The sequence below is a fragment of the Lepisma saccharinum genome, chromosome 24 (assembly GCF_977018435.1).
Source record: "Lepisma saccharinum chromosome 24, izLepSacc3.1, whole genome shotgun sequence".
Lineage (NCBI taxonomy): Eukaryota > Metazoa > Arthropoda > Insecta > Zygentoma > Lepismatidae > Lepisma > Lepisma saccharinum.
The window spans coordinates 49,883,051-49,909,476 of record NC_139252.1 but is presented as its reverse complement, the minus strand read 5'-3'; the positions used below and the strand labels follow the sequence as shown (position 1 = coordinate 49,909,476).

General features: G+C 38.4%; 1 protein-coding gene across 1 annotated transcript in view; it reads right to left on the bottom strand.

Moving 5' to 3' along the window:
- Positions 1–16: 16 nt before the first annotated feature.
- Positions 17–26,426, bottom strand: part of LOC145978244 (forkhead box protein J1.2-like) — a 46,940-nt gene continuing 20,530 nt past the window's right edge. The window contains exons 2-3 of the mRNA XM_083110727.1: positions 4,491–4,903; positions 17–1,422 (exon numbers count right to left, since the gene is read on the bottom strand). Of these exons, the coding sequence (XP_082966853.1) occupies positions 853–1,422; positions 4,491–4,856 (936 nt within the window). The 5' untranslated portion in view covers positions 4,857–4,903 and the 3' untranslated portion in view covers positions 17–852. The remainder of the gene's footprint in view (positions 1,423–4,490; positions 4,904–26,426) is intronic.

Below are 26,426 nucleotides of genomic sequence, written 5' to 3'. Positions count from 1 at the left end.
CAAGCAAGTTTTTTTTACAGGGGCGAGGTGGCAAGCGAGGCATATTTATCCCCCAAAATAGCGTTGGTCCCTCCAAAAAACACTCCAATTTGAAGTTATTACGTTCCTGCAACGCTCTTCTGATAATTAACATAAAATTAATGTGGCTGAATTGAAATTATAAGTAATTTTCCAAATCTTGGTCAAGAGATTTATAAAATTCGCTGTTATTATAACTAGTTTAAAGCGAGTGGGAGATATTCGGCCGGCTTAAAGTCGTTTCATTTTCCATTGAGCAGTCTGCCTTTTCACTCTCGGCAAAACAAATATCTCTAGCGAGGATTATCAAGCTTGGACATTAAAATACATGCATTCTTATTATTTGTATAGATTTCGGAGTAGAATTTGATTTAACACAGCTTCTACCGCTACGTTGTGAGTAGTTGAATATAAAAAAATACAACTAAAGTTTCTTGAACAACAATAATCGTAATTTAAATTCCATGAACTTGTTCAAGCGCTCTTGAATCGTGTACGGACAGCAAAAGTAAAGATCCTATGCTTCAGTACATTTTTCTTCTTAAAAAAGCTTTGTTCACATCAAAATGAATAATTATTATATTATGTATATTATGTAATGAGAGTCCACAAAATGAAAAATAATTGGTCGTGTTGTTTCAAAATGGCTGATCCGCGTGCCTGCAGTTGTGAAGCCATCTTGTAATCTATTCACTAACGATAAGAAAAGGAACTCATTTGTCCTTGAGCATTCAACTAATTCACCCCTACCCCTTTTCCATAGTTCATACACTAACACACACAAAAATGTGCACAAAATTCCCCACCCTTTTGCTGTGACCATTTCCATCTTTTTCAAAGCGAGGCAAAATCAAGAAGGCTTTCAAAGTCTATAGGTGTGTCGTCCCAAGCAGTGAGCAGTCTTTCCAGGTCCTGGTCCACACCACAACACTCACTCGCCTCTGATTGGTTGAATTCTTCCAACTTGATGGACAGCGGACTGAGCTGCGTGTGCGCGCCCTCTACGCTGCAGCCTGTGCTTGGCACGAGCAGCTCTTCAGGAAGGAAGAAAGTTGCATCGAAATTGTTGCTAACTGCCATCGGAACGCTAACCTCTATGCAGCTTGGACCGGGGCTTGGCGTAGCCGTCGGGGTGAGCATGGGCGCTGCCGGGAGGGGTTGGAGAAGGATGTGGTTTTTCGCTGGTTGAACGACTTTCCTGCTGTTACGGTTGCGACGGTTCCGCGACGCGTTGTTCCCAGAGGGTGTGCTTGTGGTTAGTCTTCGCCGCTTGAACATGCCCTCCTCTTCCCTCTCTGCATACGCCGGGTCGAGCTGCCAGAAGCCACCCTTTCCCGGTTCATCCTTCGAACGGGGGATCTTGATGAAGCATTTATTAAGCGATAGGTTGTGTCGTATCGAATTCTGCAAGACATGAAACAAGAATAAATCACTGTAACGCAGTATCAGGAAGAAAAGTACTAGTAGTACTGATTAGATGGCCAGATTTTGAAAGATCAATCCGTGGAGACATTTAAAGAAGAAACATTACTACTTTCAAGTGTCCCGTTAAACATGAGTACGGTATATACGTACAAGGTGATTCAAATGAAAACCATAACTTCTCTTTGTTTCTTATATAGTAGATATCTGTATGTAGGGTTGCACAAGTTTGCAGCATTTTAGCACAGACCCATTTGCTGATCTACATATATTTTCAACTTTGAGTTATTGCCTGTATACCTTAAGAAGAATAAGTCTTTGGGGTTCACGTGCAGTTACTTATGAGCCACGGCGAAGGCCTTTCCACCCATCTGCCTCTGCCTGCGAAGTGAGGCCATTGTCGAACTTTATCCTCCATTAGTAAACTTGCTGGTGTTGTAAGGATGCTCTAGAATTTTTATTGCACTTTTGAGTTTTCATTTGAATCACCCTCGTATATTTGGGTACAAGAGTAATTACTAAGTTAATAATGAGCGTAAAAATATTGTCTTAGTAAAAGACTATGCTCACTAGCTGCGACGGCAGAGGTCCCAGATTCAAACCCTGATCAAGACATGTGTTTATCTCATCATCAATTTCATCTATTCATCATTAATTCTAATCTTCACGATTAACCCAAAGGAAGAAAAGCGACGTAAATTGACACAAACAGGATGCAAGGTTTTCGATAGTAGCCTCATCAATTTCTATTCTTCATCCAAAGAATTTTTCGGTCACGCGGCAACCCTGTGCATGCAGGACACCCAAACAGCACTGATGCATGTTGGGTTGCATAACAACAAGGCTTAAACATTTTGTGACATTAACTCTTTTTGACTGAGGAACAGTGCGACTTGAATAGTTATTAATTTGGTTTATCTTACTCTGCTTTTCTGTCACTTTTGGTTAATCGCGAAGATGAGGATGTGCGATTATATAATGAAAGTGATGAACGGACACTCACTAATAACACCCACGACCGGGCCAGGATTCTCGGAGGCACTGTGCAGAACTTTTACAAGACAACACTCAATCTCAAATGACCTGTCGATATCTGGGGAACTAGTACGTTTGAAGCTGTGAAATTTACTAAAGTTGAGGACCTATCAAATGAGGGGGCGTCTACATGTCTATGGCAATAAAATTTATCGAATATCACAATCGATTACTTTTAATGTTGGGATATCTTCAAGCTATATGAAATTCCTCTAGTTGAAAGAACGATTAATTATCAACATCATGAGTCAACCCATCTATATGTATGCCATTGTGTTTGTTCCATTATGCACGAGGGTGGTTCATATATGAAAGTGAATTCGTCCATATCACCTACCAGGTCCGTAACCAGGGGAGGGGCCATGGGGGCCATGCCCCGCCCCCCTCGAGCCATGAAATCTTTAAATGTGAACCCATAAAAAGCTACGATAGAAACATCGAAGATTTTTTAAACTTGTAAAAATTTCAATTTAGTCTCTGCATATATGAATGTGTTTGTTGTGTAGAGAGGCAGTTTCCAGAAGTCTGCAGTGGGCGATATTGGGTACGTTTAGTTATATAACCATTGATGCAAGGCTACCAGCAGTGGCGGTAAACGGAGGAGTCCCACTATTTCCACTGTTGCTCCCGCTCTATGGTCTCTTAATGCTAAGCCTTGTCTACCCAGACCCGGTGGAAGCACATGGTGCTTCGGATCCCACTTTAAACTATAGGTCCAGTCCCAATTAGTCTATCTGTGCATAAAAGTGGACCTAAAACGGAAATTCATACTCAACTTGTGTCTACTAAGAGAAAGTAAATTGTCCTTGCCCCCCGGTTTTCGCAACCAATCGCTGCTACTGGCTACTTGGTGAAAATATCTCTCTCTCTCTCTCTCTCTCTCTCTCTCTCTCTCTCTCTTTCCAAAACACAGAATTATCGTGGCTGTTCAATGGTTCTGGTATAAAAAATAACGGAAATTTGAAAACATTTTTAATTTGCGAAACTCAGAACTACCCGAATACTTCTGACCAGTATCAGCGATTGGGTGCCAAAACTGGGGATGAGGGAGGGAAGGGCAGTTATTTTCTCTTGGTAGACAAGCATTTAGATGCCATAGTACGGGGGCAAAAGTGGCAAAATAGCCGCCACTGTGTGTGTGTGTGTGTGTGTGTGTGTGTGTGTGTGTACATATATCAAGAGGCCTTAGTACGGGGACATCATACGGATCTGGCCCCTCCCTAGAAAAATTCCTGGGTACGGGCCTGTCACCTACATTAGTATTGAAAAGAAATGTAACATGCTATTTTGATGTAGATCTCTTCGATTGCAATAACACTTTCGACTTTCCTCAACTTTCGAACTAGGTTGCTGATTATCCAACCGCATACAACTGTAATGACGTCATTACACACTGGGTTCTTGACGCCAAGTCCTTGGCCCAAACAAACACTATTGCTTGGAACATTCATCACATTTTAATTACGGCTGGTAAAAAATTCAGATGGAACAATATTTTATGTCACCAACTATTTGATGACTGTGTGCTGCGTAACACTTAACGGACTGAACCGCTGTTCACTAATCAACATCTTATAATTTACCTCGCTTGTAAAGAATAAGCATTGAATTAATAGATACTTGAAGATAAACAAAATTTACAAACATTTTTAATACATATTTTCCTCTATTTAACTTATAATCGAACAATACAATACCTTTCCCCTCAAGACATTTGTGGTGGGGGTTGAAACGTGCTTCCCTTATGATCTCTGACATTTTGATTGTGATTGAACATTTTGCCTGCAGCTAATATTGAAACATTCCCTCACATTACACGTCATCCATTGTTTTCTGCATTGCTGTGAATTAAATTTTGAACGACCCTCGTATTTCAGGAGTTCATAATTCATCTTTATCTTTGTGAATAATATGAGGTGGTAGAAAGCATCTCAAAGTAAGCTAAATAGAATTAGTAAGAAGTGGTGCCAGAACTCAAATGTAAAATCTTGCATTCTAAGAGAGAAAAATATTACCTGCCAACTAGGTTCCGCATTTTTATAATAAAGAAAATTGTCCCTGATCCACTTGTATATCGCCGAGAGTGTCATTTTATTGTTGTTGGCCTTCATCGCCATGCAGATCAACATGGCGTAAGAGTAAGGAGGCTTCGACTCTCCGTCTGTCCTGTAATCGACGGACTTCGGCCTCTGGATGCAGTTCTTCTTCGCGCTGCCGCCAGAGGCACACTTGTCGCTCGGCGGCGCGGGGGAGTCCGGAGGCGTGGGGAGCGAGGGCACGCTCATATTGCTCATGATGTCGAGGTTGTGGAGCCAATTAAGGCTTGTGAGGTCGACGTCGCTGGGGCACTCTTGTGTTCTGTTATCACTCATCACTAGCATCGTGTGCGTTCCCGGTGAACATACTCTGTCCTCATCCAGGTAGTATTCTGGAAAGAAAGAAGAGATAGTTAGTCATATTGGCGGGAAAGTAATGATGACGTCATATCCCGTTACATCGTCAATGAACGATTGGATGATGAAACTTTTGAAGTACAGTACTAGCAAATTGTCAATATAAATTTTCATTCCTTTTTCACTTGCTTCCTACACTGTCTTAATAAATGACTTGTGATAACGGTGGTGAATTGCTTCGTTGGTGTTTTGTACGAATTTTTGAACTTTGCAATTATTGCGTAATACAAAGTACGGTTAAATTAATATTGGGATGGTTAATTTGCATGGTATTATCCTTGCATGCGACCGTGCATGGGAATGCTTATAATGAGTAGCACCAAGCAAATACCGAAAGTCTTATTTATGTACGTTAAAATATTACCGATTGCGAAAAACACGTGTAAAGATAAAAGTGCGTACGGAATGAGTTTATGGGACTGAAACTTCTCCAAAACAAATAAATTAATGGGTTAGGAGATGTTGTTAAATTGTTATTATTATTATTATTATTTATTTATTTATAGTGATATTAGTAATAATGTTTTCTGTGGAAATTATTTTGTTTTAAATTGTTGATGTTCTGTATGGCAGTGAAGACGTGTGTATTATTATTATTAGTAGTAGTAGTAAGTCTGTACATGCATACAATATGTGGCAATGGTAGTATTAAAGCATATGTACAGTCGGTGGTAAATGTAATAATAGGCAAAATGTCCATTGTTGTTCTCATTGTACCTTCTTTTACATGCTGCTTGTAAGTAGCCTACCGAAACTGGAGCAGGGCCGGCGAAAGGGGGGGGGGGTCGAACCGTGCCACCGCCCAGAGCGGTAAAATGGGAAGAGAAGAAAAATAAGCCTATTGAAAACTGGGAAATGAAACTATTACTGAATAAAAGTTGTTCGATTAGTCCACAAAAATATCGTGAACAAATGTCTACAAACATTCTTAGTTTTCTTGCAAAGAAATCAGAACACTTTGAAAAAGGGAGGAGTGATGAAAAGCTTCAAAATTACTTAGTTGATGCGAAAGAATTGGCCTCAAATTTAGATACAGACGATCCCAAGATAGCCAATACTGTACATGTACGAAATTGAAAGAAGAAGAAGCAGTTTTTAGCAGGGGACAGAGGACGAAACTGTTGAAGATCCACAAATACGGTACAAAGTTGATTTTATTACCATGTCTTGTATGAAATTACGTAGTAATTAAAGACATGCCATCTGATCATGGGCGTCGGGAGAGAAGGTATGGGGGGGGAGCGGTCCGTCGACCACCCTTTGAATTTGGCATAGTTTATTTCAAGTTGCGGAAAAAAAAGTTTTGTCAGAACTGTAGCTTGTTATTTTTAATGTTAATTAAAGAAATAAAGTTAATATCCAAACTAACAACTGCACTAGATCGAAAGCAAATAGTGTAACATACATTAACCAGGTTGTGTTTTCATATTTTACCATTTAAACGAAAATAATAAATGGTTCTGTAGTTTTCAAAATTCCAAAAAATAGAGTTCTATGGGCGTGAGGTCAAACAACAAAGTTTTGTTACTAAAATTTTCCCCTAATTTTTATGAAAAAATATAAATATGCTGACCAAGGCAGTAATTTATTTTATTAAAAAACTTACACTAAACGTAACGTTTCAACCTTCTAGCAAGGTCTTCATCAGACTCTGCACCAAGTACAAATGTAACAAGGTACAAAAACAGGACGATATATATACACAAACATTACTCCCTCCAGACTATTAGAAAGTTGTTCTGGAACTTTCTAGCAGGTGGCTTTCCCTTGTCAACTGTAATTTCACCTAAAAGGCTAAACATGCTTACTTCCATATAGAATGTGGTTGGGCTTTATATCTCACGCTCTTTTTCCTTCTCCTCTCCTCTTTCTCTCTTGTCATTTCCACTCTTTCTAACACCTTCTTCCATTCTTTGTTTATCTTCAGTCCCCCATTCCAGTTCCCTAATTTTTAAAAGTTAAGGTGTGCAAAAGTTAGCAGATAAAGAAACGCTATGCATTTCAGTACACTAATTGTATGAAGTGTAAAAAAAATAATGAAAATTTCTTTCCTAATACTTGTTACATTTAATATACATTTAATGACATAAAATGTAATGTAGTGTCGCATTTTAAAAATTTTGCTGTGGTCGAGACATCGCATTATTCATAATAGTATTACAATAGCGTAACATATATTATTATTTATTTTATAGTTTGATGTTTTAGGAATATATTGATTTTCAATTTTCCATTACTGTCCAGGGCGGTAAAATTACTAGCGCCGGGCCTCACTGGAGCAGATGTTGAGTTCTGCTGCAGTTAGCCCTTCTATTTCAATTTTCGAACCTTGCTTCCATGAAACAGTGATTGAACTTGGCGAAGGATAATTTGCTTCACCATGTAGTGCAATAAAGCCCTTAGAAGAAGAGGAAGAAAATATAGAATTTTGACGTAGACTTTCCGAAGTATCGAGCGGCGTTTTTACACTGATGGTGCAGATGATTGATGAAGCGACGTTGCGAAGAAACCAGTGGTTACCAATCGCCTTCGCGGACGCACTCTGCAATTATAAAAGGTCACGTCAATCGATGCGACACTCTTCGAGAAATTGAATGCACTTGACGTGCTTCACCCTTCTAAATTCAGGTTTCAGAGATGGGGACGAGCCAAGTCGCACTTTTGTACATATCTTAATGTAAAGCCTGAATCACACGTAACTGAATTTCCAGTAGGAATGCCCTAGTTGGCACTGGACTGGCTATCCATTTGCTAGTTTTCGCCTCACAGGATACTTGTTACCGTACTTCTATTCCCATAAGACATTGCGCAGAGCAGACAATCTGTACTGTAAAGATGGACGATCAATTTGAAGAATGTTGTAGGATAATTACTGCTTTATGCTTTTATTAAAAATTAAAATAGAAACGTATGGACTAAAGATTGGCTCGAAAAAAATAAGGTAATCAATGCGTACCGAACAAGCTTTTTAATTAACTCTGGTATGCATATTCATACATGAGATTCGCAGGATTCATTTACAAATTTTTAAAGAAATCAAATCAAACATTTAAGTTAATACACTTGTAATAATGATTTTCATCTTCGGATAATCATATTTGTCACGTACACATCTCATCGCTTTGTATAAATACTAAATATTAATGAACTGAACACGAATGCACTGCACGCCATCTCTTTACTTTTCTTTTTATCGAGAAACGGGGAAACTATAACATAAACAGCCAGCACTCGGAAACCACAGACAAAAAAACGCTCCTTTGCAAGCACACAGACTATCTTCACATGGCCAAACTTTGCTCTGATTGGCTGTTGGCTGAACGTGTCCCATTCCTCCAAACCAGTCAGCCAGGCAACCATCACATCCGGGCAGGTAGCCAGTTCAGCGCCAACTAACTGGATATCCAGTTCCGTGTGATTGGGCCTTTACTTGGCGCAGTTACTGACTGCGCATGCTCATATAGGTTTGTCAGACTAACTAAAGCCCGCATCACACGAAACTGGATATCCAGTAGGTATGCCCTAGTTGGCGCTGGACTGGCTACCAATTTGCTAGTTTTCGCCTCACACGATACTTATCAGCGTACTTGTCGATAGACTTTTGTTCCCGTACGAGGGAAGCTGTAATGGCGGCCGAGCGAGATGTAAACAATGTATCACTTCACATTTTTAAAAGCCGATAACTATTCAACCGAGAGGAATAACGTTTCGTATAAAACGTTATTAGGTACAAAACAATGGCGCTGCTTAAATACATACTTTACTGTACACGCATCGAAGAATATTTTAGTTGTTTCAAATGTAAACACCGTGCACTCAGCATAGATGGTGTAACTCAACGCGCCTTTCATGTTGTATACGTTATACATTGCTGGAGTAACACTCGGAAACCACAGACAACAACGCTCCTTTGCACACTCACAGATTATCTTCACATGGCGAAACTTTGCTCTGATTGGCTGTTCCACAGAATCCAGTCGAGGAAAGCAAGTAGCGATTAGAACATGTCCTATTCCTCCAAAGCAGTCAGCCAGGCGGCCATGATTGCTACCTAGAAAGTTAGTTCAGCGCCAACTAGGGCATTCCTACTAGAAATCTAGTTCCGTGTGATAGGGGCTTTAAGGTGACCAGATGTCTTGCACTATCCGAGACAGTCCCTTTTTTGAGCCTCTGTCCCGATTCTTTTGAACGTAAAACGGGACGCCAAAATGTCCTATTTGTAGCAACGACTTCTAGAATTACTGCAACAATGCACCTTCTCTACTATTACTATGAACTGTGGCATAGTAAAATCCAGTCATTCACATCTGACTACAGGGCGGTTTATATGAAAGGTCTGCACTGCTGATTATGTGAGAGCATAAGATAAGAAGTGATTGATGTGCCGACTTTCGTCGCTCTGGGCGCTGGCAAGAAGAAACAGACGGCAGATCTGTTTTGAAAACACAGCTAACGTGTAGGCTTTGCTTTATATAGTATTTATTTATTTAATTAGTTTTCAAACATAAGTATTTATGACGAAACAGTTTTTATATTAAAATGTATATATTTTGCAGTCCAGTTTTGTCCCGTTTTCCTTCAAGATAATATGAAAAATGTCCTGTTTCGTTGTTTTAAAAATCTGGTCACCTTAAACTAACTTCATTACCACCAACGCGTTGGATCATTGATAAGCTCTAATTGATAGCTCGGACAATTTCCACCGAGATTACTAGATCTAACAATAAATCGTCAGTTAACATGAGGTTAAATTACGATCACCTACTTCCACTTAACGTATATTCTAGTGTATTCTAATGTAAAACTTCATTCCAACTGTGCGATATCGATTTTCGATATCGATTGAATATCGATATCGACCAACCATATTCTCTGTTATCCAAGTAGCTGACACATAAGTCTAGGACTTCTCACACTCTCGAACTATGCCAAAACGGAGATGGTTCGATTAGCACCATGCTCTTGGCGCTCCTTTATTGATAACCATGTGTGCTCAGGTTTGGCAGAAAAATCCCTGGGAACAACTATCCCGGGAATTCAACCCGAGTCCCTACTGTTGCGGGTGAACGTTATGTGCAACATCGTTCACTGAATGTGTCTAACGCACAAAGAACACATGTGTAAATTTTGTGGCGCTATCTACTCTGAGCTGCTGAGATCCCAAAGGAATCTGAACAACACCAAATGCAAGAAGCCAAAAGCATCGTCCTGTTCAAAGATAAGGCTTTGTTGACTATACGCACAGGATACTACATCATAACAGCAACTCCACCAATCAATATCCAATCACCTCTCAAATTGTCTGTATTTTTGTCGTGAAATTGGGTTATAAACAAAGAAAATTGCAGTTCGCCCATCGCCACGTAATCACTTTTCTCTCCCCTCCTTCTCAACCTGTCTATGATTGGAATTTGAGTTCCTTCTACACGTCACAGAATACAGGACCAAATCTTCGCTGCATGACGTCAAAAAGACAAACAAAACGAACAAATTAACGAAGAAATTGTGGAAATACTGGGGCAATGAAATTTAACTAACTTAACTGATTCAAAACATAAAAGTAGTAACGTCGTTGACTACGTAACGTAAGCTCTGACGTCATCCATCAACGAATGAGGCTTGTCAAAGTTGTTCTGTAAAGTTTATTTATTTTAATATTGTGAAGTTTCTCTACACGGTGACAAATTTTGTGTCACATTCGAAGCAACATTGTTATTAGTATTGTTTAATTATTACATACTGTAATATTATAGTCACGCTACAATATATACATATATATAATATATTGCAGTATATTATGCAATTCAATGTTGTTTCAAATATAGAAATTTTACGAGAAATGGAAGATGTGTACAAAGGACCTCATATTTCCTAACGGCAGCTCTGGATCTGACAAGCCCACATAGTCAGAGACATGAATTGATTGATTGGTTGAATTGCTGTTTTAAGTCTACTTTATGCACAGTAAGGCTAATCGGGACTGAACCTACAGTTTAAAGTAGGATCCGAACCACTATGTGCCTTCACCGGGAATCGAACCCAGGACCCCTTGATTACAAGGCGGCGACGCTACCACTACGCCATCGGGGAGGCCCATCAGACACATGGAGATAATTTGATTCTGCAGTTGGCAACCTTGTGCGAGGCTCTTAAGAAATAAGAAGAGGAAAATGCCTTTGCTTACCTTTCAAGGCTCCTGACGTCACGTGGAAACGCGAAATCAATGGTAGCAGGCCAAGGGGAAGAAATGTGAGATGACAAACTTCCAGTTGACTCGATCCCGCAGGAAGTGGAGACATACTGCTAGCCATTTTATTAAGGTGCATCGCGAGTTTCATCCAGAACTATTCACAAGTTTGTGTCACGTGGATAGGAACAGAGCAATGAACTCGATCGCTGGTGCACGTGACTTTTGGGGGCGTATTCCCACGCACCAACTATTAATTTAACGAGGTTTACTAACCACAAAAATAGGGTTGCCAACTTTAAAGAATAAAATTCCGGAAGAATTATTTACAACCTTCAAACTCTTTAGATTCAATTGTTCTGGAAGACTAAGGTCCTGAATATATGCTGTTGTGTGTTTTGTTTTCTTGCTGAATCAACTTGAACAAAACAACCTGGCAGCCATGATTTGTAAGTAAACAAGACAAACCTATATACACAGACTCTCATTAAATTGTTAACATCTGAAAGAAGACAGAAAGAAAGAAAGGAGAAAGGAGCAATGAAAGAAACAAACAATGAAGGAAAGAAAAGAGTGTGTAACAAAATTCTTCAAAATTAAATAATATACAAGTCTCCAAAATAATATTGTGAAGTTTAATTATTTAGTTTGGAATAACAAATATCTTAGATCGGCAAATGCATACTAAAAACAATAAAAAGATAATAATAAAAATACTAAATCTCGTTATTCTGGGATATAACAAAGCTTGTCCGGGAGACCGGAAGTGCGAGTTCGATTCCGAAGGGTTGGCAAGCTTACACAAGAACGTAAAGTGAAATGTTTTTTAAGCACTTATTCTTTTGATCAGTGTTTCGAAAGTTACTTTTTAAAAGTTACTGAATGACAGTCACAGTTATTTGCTTCAAAAACTAAATTACAGTTACTTCCTGTCCGAAATTTTCTTAAAAACACATTACACACAATCAATGATCATTAATTGTAATAGAACAAATATATGAAGACTTACATGCGTTTATGGCTCTGCTACATAATATGTCTTCATATATTTATATTATTACAACAAATAAAAATTGATGGATAAAGAAGTCAGCTTTGCTTCAACGATTTTAATTCGAAAAATCGTTCGTTTGTCGACTACGGTACTTTGCACGTGGTGGCATCGATTCCATTTGCACCTGTTTCTTTCTCTTCCAATCCAAGCTCAACAAGAGACACCCCATCGACAAATACTTTTTTCTATCTTAACTACTACCTTCCAAATGAATGCAGCAATTCACCCAAAATATTGAAGTTTTAAATTGAACATGCAACGAAGTCCAGCTTTCTTGCTTTAGGCGATTCCACGAAAATTCTTTCACCTTAACATCCATAGAAGACATGCGGTTGGAAACAGAGTTGCCAATTTTTACTCTTTCCCCACGTTACAAATCTTTTAGTTAATAATGTAAGTGTCGTAAAGAAACTGTTGATAAAGTTACTTCTGTTGCAAAAAAGTAACTCGTTACAGCTACTTACTTTTAAAAGTAGCTAGTTACAATTATGATTTCTCAAAAAAGTAACTGTTGTTTGAAACTAGTTACTTCCAAGCACTGTTTTTGATGTACTAGAAATCGTTCTGTATCCAGTGGCGACTCGGAGAGGCAAGCAGTTGGCACACAGCACATCCAAGTTCAGATATAGCGGCTACCAAGTTATTTGTTGATAAGGCAATAACATACAGCGATGCCCATTGTTGACATTTATATTTCTCGTTTTAAGGTAGTAATAAAGTCGAAAAATCTGAAAATTTTATCTTTGTACTATTTATAGTTTCACAAATAGTCAAATCAAATCAAAATATTTTTGACACTCATTGACAGACACGCACAGTGTTTAAAACATGTTTTTTTTTCGGTTCTTGATTAAAGCACTGTTTAAAACATTTAAAACATGTGTAAAACAAAGAACTGTTTTTTTTATTTAAAAAAACAACAAACTTTGCCAACACATTCAAGCTGTTTTAGTTCACAAAATTTTATCTTTGTATTCATAGTAGTTCCCGAGAGATCAACAAATACTGAATGCTTCGATTGCTAAGATTAACAGACAAATGGCAGACCTAATCGGGAAAAGTTTCTACAATTGAGTTGATATCTTATATTTCTTTCGGTACATCTTGTAACTCTATTTAGTTCTGAGATATTGAGGGCCTCTCCGATTGTGTAGTGGTAACGTCGCCGTCCTGTAATCAAAGGGTACTGGGTTCGATACTTGGTGGAGGCACATAGTGGTTCGGGTCCTACTTCAAACTGCAAGTCCAATGTCGATCAGCCAATCTGTGCATAAAGTTGAATAAAAAACAAACTGAAGCAAATAAACTGTTGGAACGCGGAGATCTTGGACAAAAATTCTCTATATTCAATGCTGGTTGGTTTCTAATAGAAATATGCAATAGGTGAGTCAGCGCAACTCTAACATTTTAATATTTCCCACATTTATGCTTTGGGATATTAAATTCTCTCCCCCTCCCAAAAAAAATCTGAGTAGACGCCTGTGATAAAGGTCACAATGACTCCAGTTTGAGACATGCCAATTATGGACTAACAGTATTGTGTTGAACTGGGACAGAATACCAAAATACCCTAGTGGTAGTTTCCTCAAAACTTTTTTCTTCAATTTCCGTTAGACATTCCCTCAATGCCTACATCATTTTGGCGGAGACAGATTGTCATTTCTGTTATAAATTACAAATTTGGCATCCTTTGACTGTGCCTCACAAAATGCACCGTGAAAGCTACTAGACGACTTTCCGTTGCAGCACTTCTCCCCTTGGAAATAAATTACTTGAACAGATTTTTTTTATCATTCTTGTCTGACGAGGCATCAGTGGTGCTCCCCTCTACAGGAAGAAGGAAGAAACTGTCATTGGCCGCGTTCGACTATCGAAGTCTATTTGTGCTGCTGTCAAGGTCTCCGAGATGATTCCGCGAAGAATCAACAAGAAAAGCTGCCACGCTTGTGAAAAAGAAGAAGAAGAGGAAAGAGAATTGCTTTAACAGAAGTCATGACGTGTTCGTTCCGCCTTTCCCCCCTTCAGAGCTTCTTACTTCCGAAGTTGCTTTTATCCCAGGTAACACCTCCCGCCCCAACAGTCAATTTTAATCGAAGTGGAAACGTTGCATTATGGGAAGGAGAAAATGGAACTTTGACTAATGCTATAATGTCGTGATAGAACTTCCTTTTCCAGGTGACATGAGAAGAATACATCGGTAACTGGATATAAAGTATTTTTTGCTTTTATTAGGGACCTAATCAACACATATCAAAAGATACTTTATGTGACTAGAGTAAGGTTTGAATGTTCAAAACAAAAGTGTTTAAAGCATCATGTTTTAAACGTTTGCAAATATGCTTGTGGTTTTTAGATGTGTTTAACCTTTAAGTAGGTAGGTGGCCAAATTGTACACAAGTGGGTAGTAGGGTGCTCACGACACCCCACAGAAAAAATACACTTACAGTTATATTCTAACAATTATAATTGTAATATGTGTAATTTTACATTATTTGTACGGTTGTAAGATTGCGAATAATGAAAATAACTAAATTTGAAACTTTTTAAGGACATTTTTATAATTTTCCTTTTTCCATCTATTTTTTAGGGACAATTCCTTATTTTATTATATTTTTTTTACTTTTCCTTCCAAACAGAATACACAATAGTAACTTGATTGATTGATTGATTGATTTAGTTTATTTTACTTCGCGTTTTGTGCCTCTTGACTAATTTGCGAAGATGGGGATGAGTGATGAAATGATGAAATTGATGAATGGACATTCACAAACAACCAAGCCCGACCGGGATTCGAACCCGGGACCCTTGGCGTTGCAGCGCGATGTGCTAACCACTCGGCCACAGGGTCGGGCACAGTAGTAACTGAAAAGTAGCATATGTATTAAACAAATGTACGAGGAATTATATTTAATCATTACTAATTAAATGGTAACACATGAACATGAATTTGAGGCTACAAAAAATATAGAAAACAGATACAGGCCTATAATGTTTGAATATCACTACAAGTAACCTAAAGAAAACTTGACAGATAAGGATCTGCAAGAGCATTTACACTACTAACTACGTCCAATAACTCTAATAGCTTTTTGACACGTTCCTGTTCTTTCTTGTATTCCATATTGAAGAAAAGAAAAGCCATAAGTATTGCAACACTCGAGCAAAATAAAGTTTAAAACAATACGCAAGTAGGTAGCTGGGGTGCTGATAACACCCCAGAACGCGGAGTTCTTTTGTTATTGTGGACCAGCGCACAACAATCAGGCGACTAAAAGAATAAACAACATGAAAGTAACGGAAAGATGAATAGTGTTGCCAACTTATAAGACTATTTTTTTAAAACAATTTTTAGACATGGGGTGTTGTGGCCACCCCCACATACCCACTTAAAGGTTAAATACATTTTTAATTACAGGAATTTAGTGAAATGCCTTTGGCCCCATATTATAATGAATTGTTTTTAATATCAATATATTTTATTACACCTACAACAAAATGTGGTGTTTCTGAGCGCGGCGTAGCCAACGTAGGAAAAGAGGGTGCCCCGGCCTACTGAAAATAGTACAAAACCCTCCCGAATAGCCTACACGAGAGATTTTCAAACAACACAAGTTAGTAAAGTGTATGTGACATAACTAGCAACACAATCTACATTATTTCGTATTTTTAGCGTGTTAGTATTTTCTTTTGAAAATAGCAGAACTTCAGGATTAAATAAAACGTAATTGTTATACATCTTCCCTTACATAGAAGTGTGCATTAACCACCAGTCTCGATACAACTTGCGTTCAATAATTTCCTTCGCACAACCCCAATGATCTACTGAAAGCAACTAAAATGTTTGTTTCAGTTCGATTTTGAGAATAGAGGAGGGACAAGTTGGCAGAAAATAAAACTTTTCCTTGTCAACAATGTCAAGAAAAATTTTTAAAAAAACATGACACAACTCACACTGAGCTGTAGACAATTATCGAAAATCACAAACAGGCCACTGGAATAAACAAAAGTAGAAACATTTCTTAACAACAATGGTGACAAAAGAAATACAACAGCCGCTGATATTAGTATAGTTCGCCGCCACTAAAATAAAGTAAATGCGACTTCTCTTTCAGGACCAATGGATTGCCCAATAATAGCGGTATCACTTCAATACCTAACATTCTATGCTCAAAGTGACGACATTGTTTTAATAGCATAACGTAATATAATCTTTAAATAGGTTGAAAATAAATTTTGAAAAGGGGGCTCCCCCTGGCGCCGCCCCTGGTTATATCTTACTTTAGAAATATAATCCCCGTACTTAAGAAAACAAAATGCTTCATCGTTACAAATTTAAAGATCTTTCAAAATTTATTTACTGACAGTCTTATCAAAGTATTTCATATCATAATAATTTGAAACATCTCCAATGTGGTACTTTTCAGTGTTCTATATTATTTGCACTATCCGTGGTCACATCATTATCAGGATAGTAAGAGAGGATTAGGGGTTACAACCAAGATGAGGATACATAGGCACTAAAATCTCAAAATAGGCAGGCAAAATGCACCGAAAAATACAAAATAGGCACTGAAAGTGTTGAACATGGACAGATTTTTCACAATCTTCCAGGTAAGAAACTCAAAAAGCTGTTATCTTCAAAATACACAAAAGCGACCATTACAAAAATTTCTTTAAAATGCCTGAAAGTTTTTTTTTTAATGTAAAGGCCTACATTTTCTGACCAAGAAACAAAAAAAAAGGCATTTTAGGGTAAATCCTCAGCCTAAATATGGCATATTATTGCATAAAATTATAAAATAAATCTCCGAGTTCAGACCACCAAATGTTTCTTGGCAGTACTGGGATCTTATGTCCATAGTTCATCTTTGAATCTCCAGTACTTTCTGATATCTGTAACTTAATTCTATAGTTATATGTGGCGATTCCTCCATGTAGGAAGTGAGGAACTTCCTACAGTTTCATTTATGCTTATTTCCAGTTTTCTACTTTTTAAGAGTTTAATGAGCGTTATAAAATTTTGAGCGCAATCAAGGTTCACTACTCGACTGTCAAGAGTCAATGTTCTAGCTATCACCCGCTCGTTCCATATCTGTTGCCCAAAGACGACCGTCTTTGCCTGCCGCTGAGGAACCTTTCTCGTCATCCTAAAGGCAGATGGGTGAGAGGCAGTGCAAGGGAGGGCGGGGGTACACGGGGTGTTGCCCAGTTATGCGGTCCGCGAGGAAGGTACCGTGGGTTCCTCAACAGTGATGCCAACTCTAGCATAATGGTTCTAAACCTCGCAAAATTTGAACTTTGTTGGCACCTAACACTCTGTGTTTGGCATAATGGAAAATCCAGCATCATCTAAAAAATGGGCGTCCCTGGGAAAAAGAGAAATTGAATTCTAATGAAGATATTTTGAGGAAATATTTATTTTTAAGAAAATCTCCAGATGTTGTTTGTACTTCTCTACCGGAGTTGTTTCAAACAAAAGGAAGTATGCCGACCAAGAGACAAGCTTTTACAGGCCCTGATTCATCCTCTTGTTTTCATCTTTTCTTTACCCTCCCCGATTTAACGAGGGAGGAATATTTCATAAAAGGAAATCGGTAGAAAGAGTTGGGGGTTACAAATAAAACAAACGCACGCCGTTACCAGTCATGGAATTTTCTTCAACTTTTTTAAAGCACTATGCTAAACCCATTTTATTGAATGGTCGAAATTCCTAATGTTGATTAACTGCAATGAATAATCAATAACGCAGTTCAGAACTCCAAAATAGCAAAATAAAATTGAACTTAAAAGGAAGATAATAAATTAATAATAATAAACCCTAACATAATTGTATCACATTTAGCGTAATTTATGAGTTGAAACAGCACCTTTTCTTATCAGGAGGTTGGTATTGGCAAAGCTGTTCTTAATCCACACATGACAGGCAGGGAGTGCCTGCAGATAACATTACAAATCCAATGGCTAATCCAAGGTATAGGCGATACATGTCACTGTGTAATTGAACGCATTTTCGAAAACTTTCCTCGGTCTGTTTACCATAACTTCCTACACCCCAAAAATTCCACGAGTCGCCACTGTGTTATATAATGCATTGTTGGAACCCTGACTAAAAGAGTGACTTGATAGTTTGATTCTTGCCAGACATTTGGAAGGCATCGAGGCAAAGATCATTTCTTACATGGAGTTTTCTTATTGTCAGTCTCAGAGAAGTCCAGAGAAAAACTATACAAGCAAAAGAGAAGTTCAATAGTGATTATTCACCTTCGCCACTATTCGGAATAGTAAGATCTGAAGATTCTTGAGCTGATTAACAGCCTTTTACCTCCATAGTAGAGAAAACCTCGCCATTTCTTGATCCAAGCCCGGGTGCCTCGTACAAAAATAGTGGTTCAATTGTTCAATTGGCCCAACTGATAGTACCTTGTAAGTGCCATTTGCCAGAGTTCGGCGAAATCCTCAACGCAAGATGGAAGGGCCATTCAGTACGGTACAGATGACGGAAGAGGCAACCTGCTCTCCTGGAATATGAGAACCCCGTTGCCTTGTGGTGAAGAGGCATCCTCAAAAGGCTAAGGGAGACAACCCCTGCAGAAAATTGGCCTCCTTCATGGGCGTATCCAGCGGAGATGAGGGGCGAGGCAAGTGCCCACCGGTTTTTACGTTGGAAAGCAAAGAGAAAATGTTATTCCATGAAAAAAGGACTACCACAATTTCGAACATGCCCTCCATAGGGAACCCATACATCAGTGACCTTAAAACATGTTACGTATTAAAGAGACTAAAGTGAAACTTAACAGTGACAACTTTGATGTTAAATGGAAAATGAGCGAGGGGTATTGGAATATTGGAACTCCGAGGAAAAGCTCAAATTTGAAACAAGTGGAAAGGGGAATAAAGAGAGGCAAATTAGAATTTCTGCTGTTGGCCAAAATACTGTTTTTGATGAAAACAAAAAATGAAAGTACTTTTCTGTATTCAGGACAGGTAGGAGCAAGGGTGGCTTGAGATTTCTTTTCCCACAAGCGAGAATAATTTTGGGATGGACACAGTGATGTGCGTCTACGCGTAAACACCGATTGTCTACATTCTACATGCATCGTTCTAGAACCAGCAACCAGCATCAGCAGGTGGACATAGACAGCGTGAAGTATTCCACTGTCCAGAAATAAGTGTTTTAAGTATTTATTTACGTTCAACAAATTCACTAGGTATTAATTGAACTGTGAAATAAACTTATCGCGACATACCCAAAAAAATGCGATGTCCGTAGAATGACAAGATTTGTTTTACTTCTACCAGGTGTAGAAGTATGAAACCGGAATTGGCCGATAGATGGTGCTAGCTGGCAGTGGAGGGCGCGGAAGATCGCGTAAGCAGCGCCAGCTGCTGCCCGCCACTCCCGAGGACGTTATATCGGAACACAGTAACCCGAGTGCCAGACAGAGGAAAATGTTGCACACACGGAACATGTCGAGTTTTGTGCCTACGAACTACGATTTGCGGACAGCATTGGTGTTCTGTTATCATTTGAAGAAAACCGCCGCAGAATCGCATCGAATGCTCGTCGAAGCTTACGGCGAACATGCTCTCGGGAAAACACAGTGTTTCGAGTGGTTCAAGAAATTCAAAAGTAGCGATTTTGACTTGCGAAACGAGGAACGTGGGAAACCTCCGAAAAAGTTCGAAGACAACGAATTGCAAGCTAAAACCCGGTGAAACAGTTGACGCAGATCGCTACCAACAGCAAATGATCAATTTACATCGAGCGTTACGTGACAAACGGCCGGAATATGAAGCAAGGCAACACAAGGTCATCCTGCTCCATGACAACGCCTCACCACACACAGCAAAACTGGTCCGGGAAACAATCGAGGCGTTTAAATGGGAGATACTAGGGCATGCGGCGTATTCTCCCGACTTGGCTCCTTCAGATTATCATCTATTTGCCTCACTGGGACACGCTCCTGCAGAACAGCGCTTCAATTCGTATGAAGATGTACGAACATGGCTCGCGGACTGGTTCGCTTCAAAAGAAGAACGTTTTTTTTTGGCGTGGCATTCATAACCTGCCGGAAAGGTGGGAGAAATGTGTAACTAGCAATGGAGCTTACTTTGAATAAAATATTGTTTCTCAGTTGCAAACACCAGCCGTTTACTTCTTGCAAACAAATTCCGGTTTCATACTTCTACACCTGGTATTTCCACCATTTCACAAGTGGAAAAATCACATCCATTTTCCTGTGCAGTGTGCAGTAATAAGACAAGAAATATTTTTAGCCTTCCCTTTTATCAGTGTAAAAAATAATGTCAGTTTTCACTATGGCTGTCATTTGTTTTTCTTCGGGTAGTCCCCCTTTCCCCTTGTTAGTGAAAATTCGATAACTTTCATTGCGTCGGATGGTCTTAAGTTGGTTATTGGCTGAGATTATCGACATGTTTGGAGAAAAAAATAATTTATCTTTCAAGGACCACTGGGATTTTTCTTCACTGTTGTTTGCAGTAGACTATGTAAACTATAAGCCAATGTAATCTTCGTGTAGATTACGCGTAGACAACGCATGTAGACGTAAACTTATAGTCTACGGCACATGACTGGATGGACAACATTAATTCAGAACTGATTCAGATGTAGAAGTGTCCATTGAGTTTTAATGTTGTTGTGGTTAACCTTATGGTTGGCCTAAGAGTGAATAAAATTACGTAAAATAACTAAAGAAACGCAATAAAGTACTGAATTTACATGCACCTAGGTATTTAAGAGGAACACGACCTTGACAAAAGATAACTCTTGTACTTTTTTAGTTATTGTGATATTTGCTAGTAGATTTTGGAGTTACCAATAACTCAATGTCATACATATACTTTACAATCCGAGAAATAACTCATAATAGATCCTAGCTAAGTATGAAGTATAGGATCAATAGGTTACTAGAGAAACTGAGAAACATTCAAAACCACTCGCTCGGTAAATGTGTTGCTGAATTTACTTAAGGCAAACTAGCCTCGGACCAGGCGCTATTGAAAAATAGAGCTTCTTCTTTTATTGCTTCTGTGAACGTAACTGGGAAAATTCTTTACTTACCTATCCCTCCCCCCCCCCTTACTCCTTTGGAGAATCGTCTTTGAAATGCGCCGCTCCTGGATTTCCTGTTAACGCGCTCGCTGGGTTTTACCAAGTTTAGACAGAAGGTGAATTTCCCACAAATTCCCAATTTAAAATTTTAAAATTCCCCTTTTCCTTCCATTAGCAGAATGGCAGAAAAAGTGGAAATGTACAGTGGGATACATAAATATTGTTCGGCAAATTGTACATGAATTTTGTAATTCATTTTTATTCTACCTCCTGTTGTTTAAGGACTGGAGTTCTGCTGATGAGAAGCACATGTCCTCTGTGATTGACGTGTTTGTTTTATGATCACATTGTTTAAACAGACTGAATGAAAATGGTGATGTACAATTCGCCTTCTATTAATTTTGCCGTTGGGTGTACAGAGTTGGAATAGCACTAGAGTCGTCCAGAAAATACAATGAACACAGATTACATCATGTGTAGATTCTTGATTTTTCTGAATGACAATTTCGTGTAACTAAATTTCCCACATAATGATTAACTTAACGTGAATTTGCCTTGTAATATACGGGACACCGTAGCTACTGCAGGCGTTAATGTAAATGGGAGGTAAATTATCTATTTCTACGTACTGTGTTTTTCTAAAGCCCGTCTTGTACGATTTTTACGTCATTCCTCAATCGTGGACGGAATACCTGCTTGAAAATTTCATATTTTGCATCCTCAGTTCAGGAAAGCAGCAAGAGGAATAAGGGTCTCACATGCCACTGCTTAATACAATGTAATGCTTCACAAACTTAGATGCCAATAACTGTTGAAGAATGTGTAAAATGTCATCAATTTGTTTATTTACTTCTGATTTCTGCTACTTTAGGTTGATCGCGAAGATGAGGATGAATGGTGATATAAGATGGATGAAGGGGTAATCACAAACACATATGGACGACGACACAACACAAGTCTCGATGCAGATCCAGTGCCAGATCCTCGTTTGCCTGCAAAATGAAGTACGTGGGTGTACTACGTAGAAGTGAGGTTGACATTAATAGGTGCCTTCCTAAACGGTGCCCCCTTACACCCCTTCAACAACAATAAGAAGAATAAAGCCCCTATCACACGGAACTGGATTTCCAGTAGAAAAGCTCTAGTTGACGCTGGACTGGCTACCCATTTGCAAGTTTTCGCCTCACACGATACTTGTTACACCGTACTTGTCGATAGTCTTTTGTTCCCATAATGGCGGCCGCGTGAGATGTAAAAGACGTATCACTTCACACTTTTAAAATACGATAACTATTCAACCGAGAGGAATATCGCTTCGTATTAAATGGTTTTAGGTAGAGAAGAATGGCGCTGATAAAATACATACTTTACAACGTTTACTGTACACGTATGGAAGAATATTTTAGCTTTTCAATTGTAAACACCGTGCACTCACCATAGACGGTGTAACTCGACGTGCCTTTCGTGCTGTATGTATTATACATTGTAATTGGAACAGATAACCGAAATGATCCATGAAATACTTTGGTGTAAAACTGTAAAGTACTATCTGTTATAAGATTTTTGGAAGATTTTCGTCTAAAGCCGGCTTAAAGGTGGACGTGGACGAGCAATTTGAAGAATGTTGTAGGAGAATTACTGCTTCGTGCTTTTATTAAAAAAGTAAAAGTATGAACTAGAGATTGGCTCAAAATAAAATATGGTAAACAATGAGTACCGAAAAAGCTCTTTAACTCGGGTTTGCATTATTCATACATGAGATTCGCAGGATTCATTCACAAAAGAAAAAAAAGTCAAACATTTATTATCGTCGGTCCAATGACATAACGACCTATCTCATTTTTTCCAACTTTTCAGAAGCAAAAAACGTTTTCGCACACACTTTCGTAGATGTTTGTGAGAAAACTATTTACCCCATAACAACTTTTGTTTTGTCATTAAATTGTATTATGTTTCTGCTGTAAAATAGTGTGGCTGAATGTTACATGTGTTGCGTTACGTGCTTGAAATTTCATAATTTCTTGACATACGTCGGTATGTTAGATCAAAATAATTACTCACACAGAAATATCTTTGAGATACGCCATGGAAATTAGTATCAAGTTACAGCTTCATGATTTGAGAAATCTTCTTTTTTAGTCAAAATGTGAGCAAAACTATATAATATTTATGATTTTATTGTTCATGACGCTTTTTTTAAAAAAAGTGAATGGTTATTTTTATTTTGAAGTTCTTTAGCTTTACATGCTTTAAGTACGTGTACAAACTACAAAACTCTTCACTACAAGTACAATTAAAAAGCTATAAATGCGTATATGTAGCTATAATTTGGCTACATTACATAAACATCAATAAAACATTTTTGTGGAATAGAGTGGAGAACAGATTCAGTGATTCAAATTTGCATAAAAGTTTTTGCAGTCACTCTCTAGAACAACGGGAAAAGGACCATCACACATTGACAGTAAATCTGCATATTTCTCTTGCCCTATTTTCACAGATTCTTTGTTCAATGGAGGTGACATTCTCGCAGCTATAGTATTACATCTCTTTACTACGATTTTTGCGGGATTCTCTTGCAGTAAACTTGTTTTATGTAGATACTATCTGGCTTGTTGCTCTGCAATCGTAGTTCACGAATATCTTTCCAACTGAACTTAATACCATCATCGGTCTTCTTAAGCTGGAAAAGTCTCAGATCTTCAACAATTGCCTTATAATTCAGAAAATCTTCCATCTGCATTGTGTGCACGATGTAAGGATGGTTTCATCGGGCTAGTGTTATGATGGGTACAAGCTGAGAGGGGACAAATATCTCTCCAACTTTCCGTAACGATCTGGAGATTGCACTGTGCGCAGAGTCTCCCTCGTTTTGCCCATGATGAGGCTCAAAACATCTGAGCACAATTTCTTTTATATTCTCTGCTTTTAGCATTGCATGCATAAGCGCAGCTACCACAATCTTATTCTTGTTTTGGCCAACACAACTGTCAGCATATAAGTGAACTGTATTCTTCTTTTCTCGGTCCACTTTCATTAGATACTGGTAAAGACATGTTGCTATTTCACATGATCCACGCTTGCTGATTCCTTCATGCCACAAGAAACAATGACAATTTTTCGTGTTCAGTTCATAGACAGTGAAGCTGTAGTTAGCCAGACGTCTGTTGTAGAACACGGATGAGTGGTTCGACATAGGCAAGTGAATAACTTGTTGCAGATCAAAAACAGCAGAACAGATCGCTGTAGTCTTACTTATTGCTTTCAATTCTCTCACTTTACTTTTCTCTGCAACGTGCTGCTTAAATTTATCTTCTAGCTTCATTTTATCTTCATCAGATCCCGCATTGTACGTAATGCATAATCCACACTGATCTTTTTTGGGTTGATGAAATGCAAGATTCATACCCTTGAAAACATTTGTGTATGTTTGCAAAGATGCTTGACATGTTGTGTCGATCTCTTCCTTGTACATCTCATATATCTTCTTTACAGTTAAATCAGAATGCAGATACTCCTTTGTTGAATATTTTCTACAATAGTGAGACTCCATTTGTGGAAAGCGATTTATGTGATCTTCTACTATACTCAGTTTCCTTTCATCATTTTCTTTCAAATGTTTGTATCTTCCACCTCGTTGATCAGTTAGTAATATGCCTGTTTCTTGAATGTTGTTCACTGTCGTACGTATAAATCGTTCGCTAATTCCAAGAGTATTCAAAAACATCTTCTTGCAAACCTTCAGCCTTGTTCCATCCAGGGAAAGATAGTAAAATTGTGTTTTTGTACGTCTCGATGCTTGTTTTGTGTTTTTTTTTGTCTCGTATCTTCTACATCAACGTGTCGTGCAACGTACTTCCTTTGACGTTGCAAGTTTCCAAGATCGAAAAATCAATTTTAAATAATTATTTGTGATTTCTCATTGTTCTTCCGTACATAACATTTTCTTCCTTTGTGGGTGCAGCCTGTGCAGGGGGGGTTACAGCAATCGTCTTTTCCTAACCTTCCCTGTAGTTGAATTATCCTCTGTTAGACCGTTTCGCTATTGTTAAGATTGTGACCGCTGAATTGTAAATACTGAAATATACATTTCTGCATTGCTTTATTTTCCTCTTTGTGAGTGTATTGGCCCCGATTGTTGCATTTTTCTGCTGTAAGCAAAAAGAGATACGCCAACTTGCGAAACAGTTTAGGATTTACTTTATCTGACATAACGACGGAAGTCAAGATACGCCGCTATGTCATATCAAATTTTTTAACAAATTGAGATACGCAAAATCAAAAAAATATTCATAACTTCCTTATTAATTTGATTTGAGTTACGCCGATTTGCCAGGTGATGAAGGGCACCGGTATGATCACAACGATGTTAATAACTCAATTTCGCAACAAAAAAAAAAAAATGAGATACGTCGTTATGTCATTGGACCGACTTGTAATACAGTAATAAGGATTTTCATTTTCGGCTAATCATATTTGTCACGTATACATCTCATCGCTTTGCATAAATACCTAAATATTAATGAACTGAACACGAATGCACTGCACGTCATCTCTTTACTTCTTTTTATCGAGAAACGGAGAAACTAGGTTGTCCCAAAAGAAACGCAGGATTTAATTTAAGAAAAAACATTTCATATATTTATTAGTTGGCAAAGTTATTATATATATTATATGAAAGGGTGATAATTGCCATTCAATGTGGAAAAGAATATCCGACAAAATGTCCTCTGCGACGCATTTGACACTCGAATTATTTTGACAAAATTTTGAATCACTTTCTCGCATAACTGTGGCTCAATGCCGTCGATAGCTAATTGAATTTGCGCTTTCAATTCAGTGATCGTTGTCATCTTCGCAGCATATACTTTGGACTTAATGAATCCCCAGAGGAGAAAAATCGCACGGTGTGAGGTCGTACAGTTGTTTCATTTGGGCCGCTTCTCCTATCGAAAATGTCAGGTAATTTGCCCACAGTTTTCGTACTTGTAACAAATTTTAACGATCGTCACTCACTCCTTCGTAATGTAGCGCTCCATATTGACTAACCGCAATGTTTTTACTACAACATGTGACCTCTCAGAACGCTGCCAACCCTGCGGGGAAAAAATGGCGCACAATTAAAAACCTGTCTCACTTATTGCACAACACTTGAGCAGCCTTGTGTTCTGACGTCATGGTAAT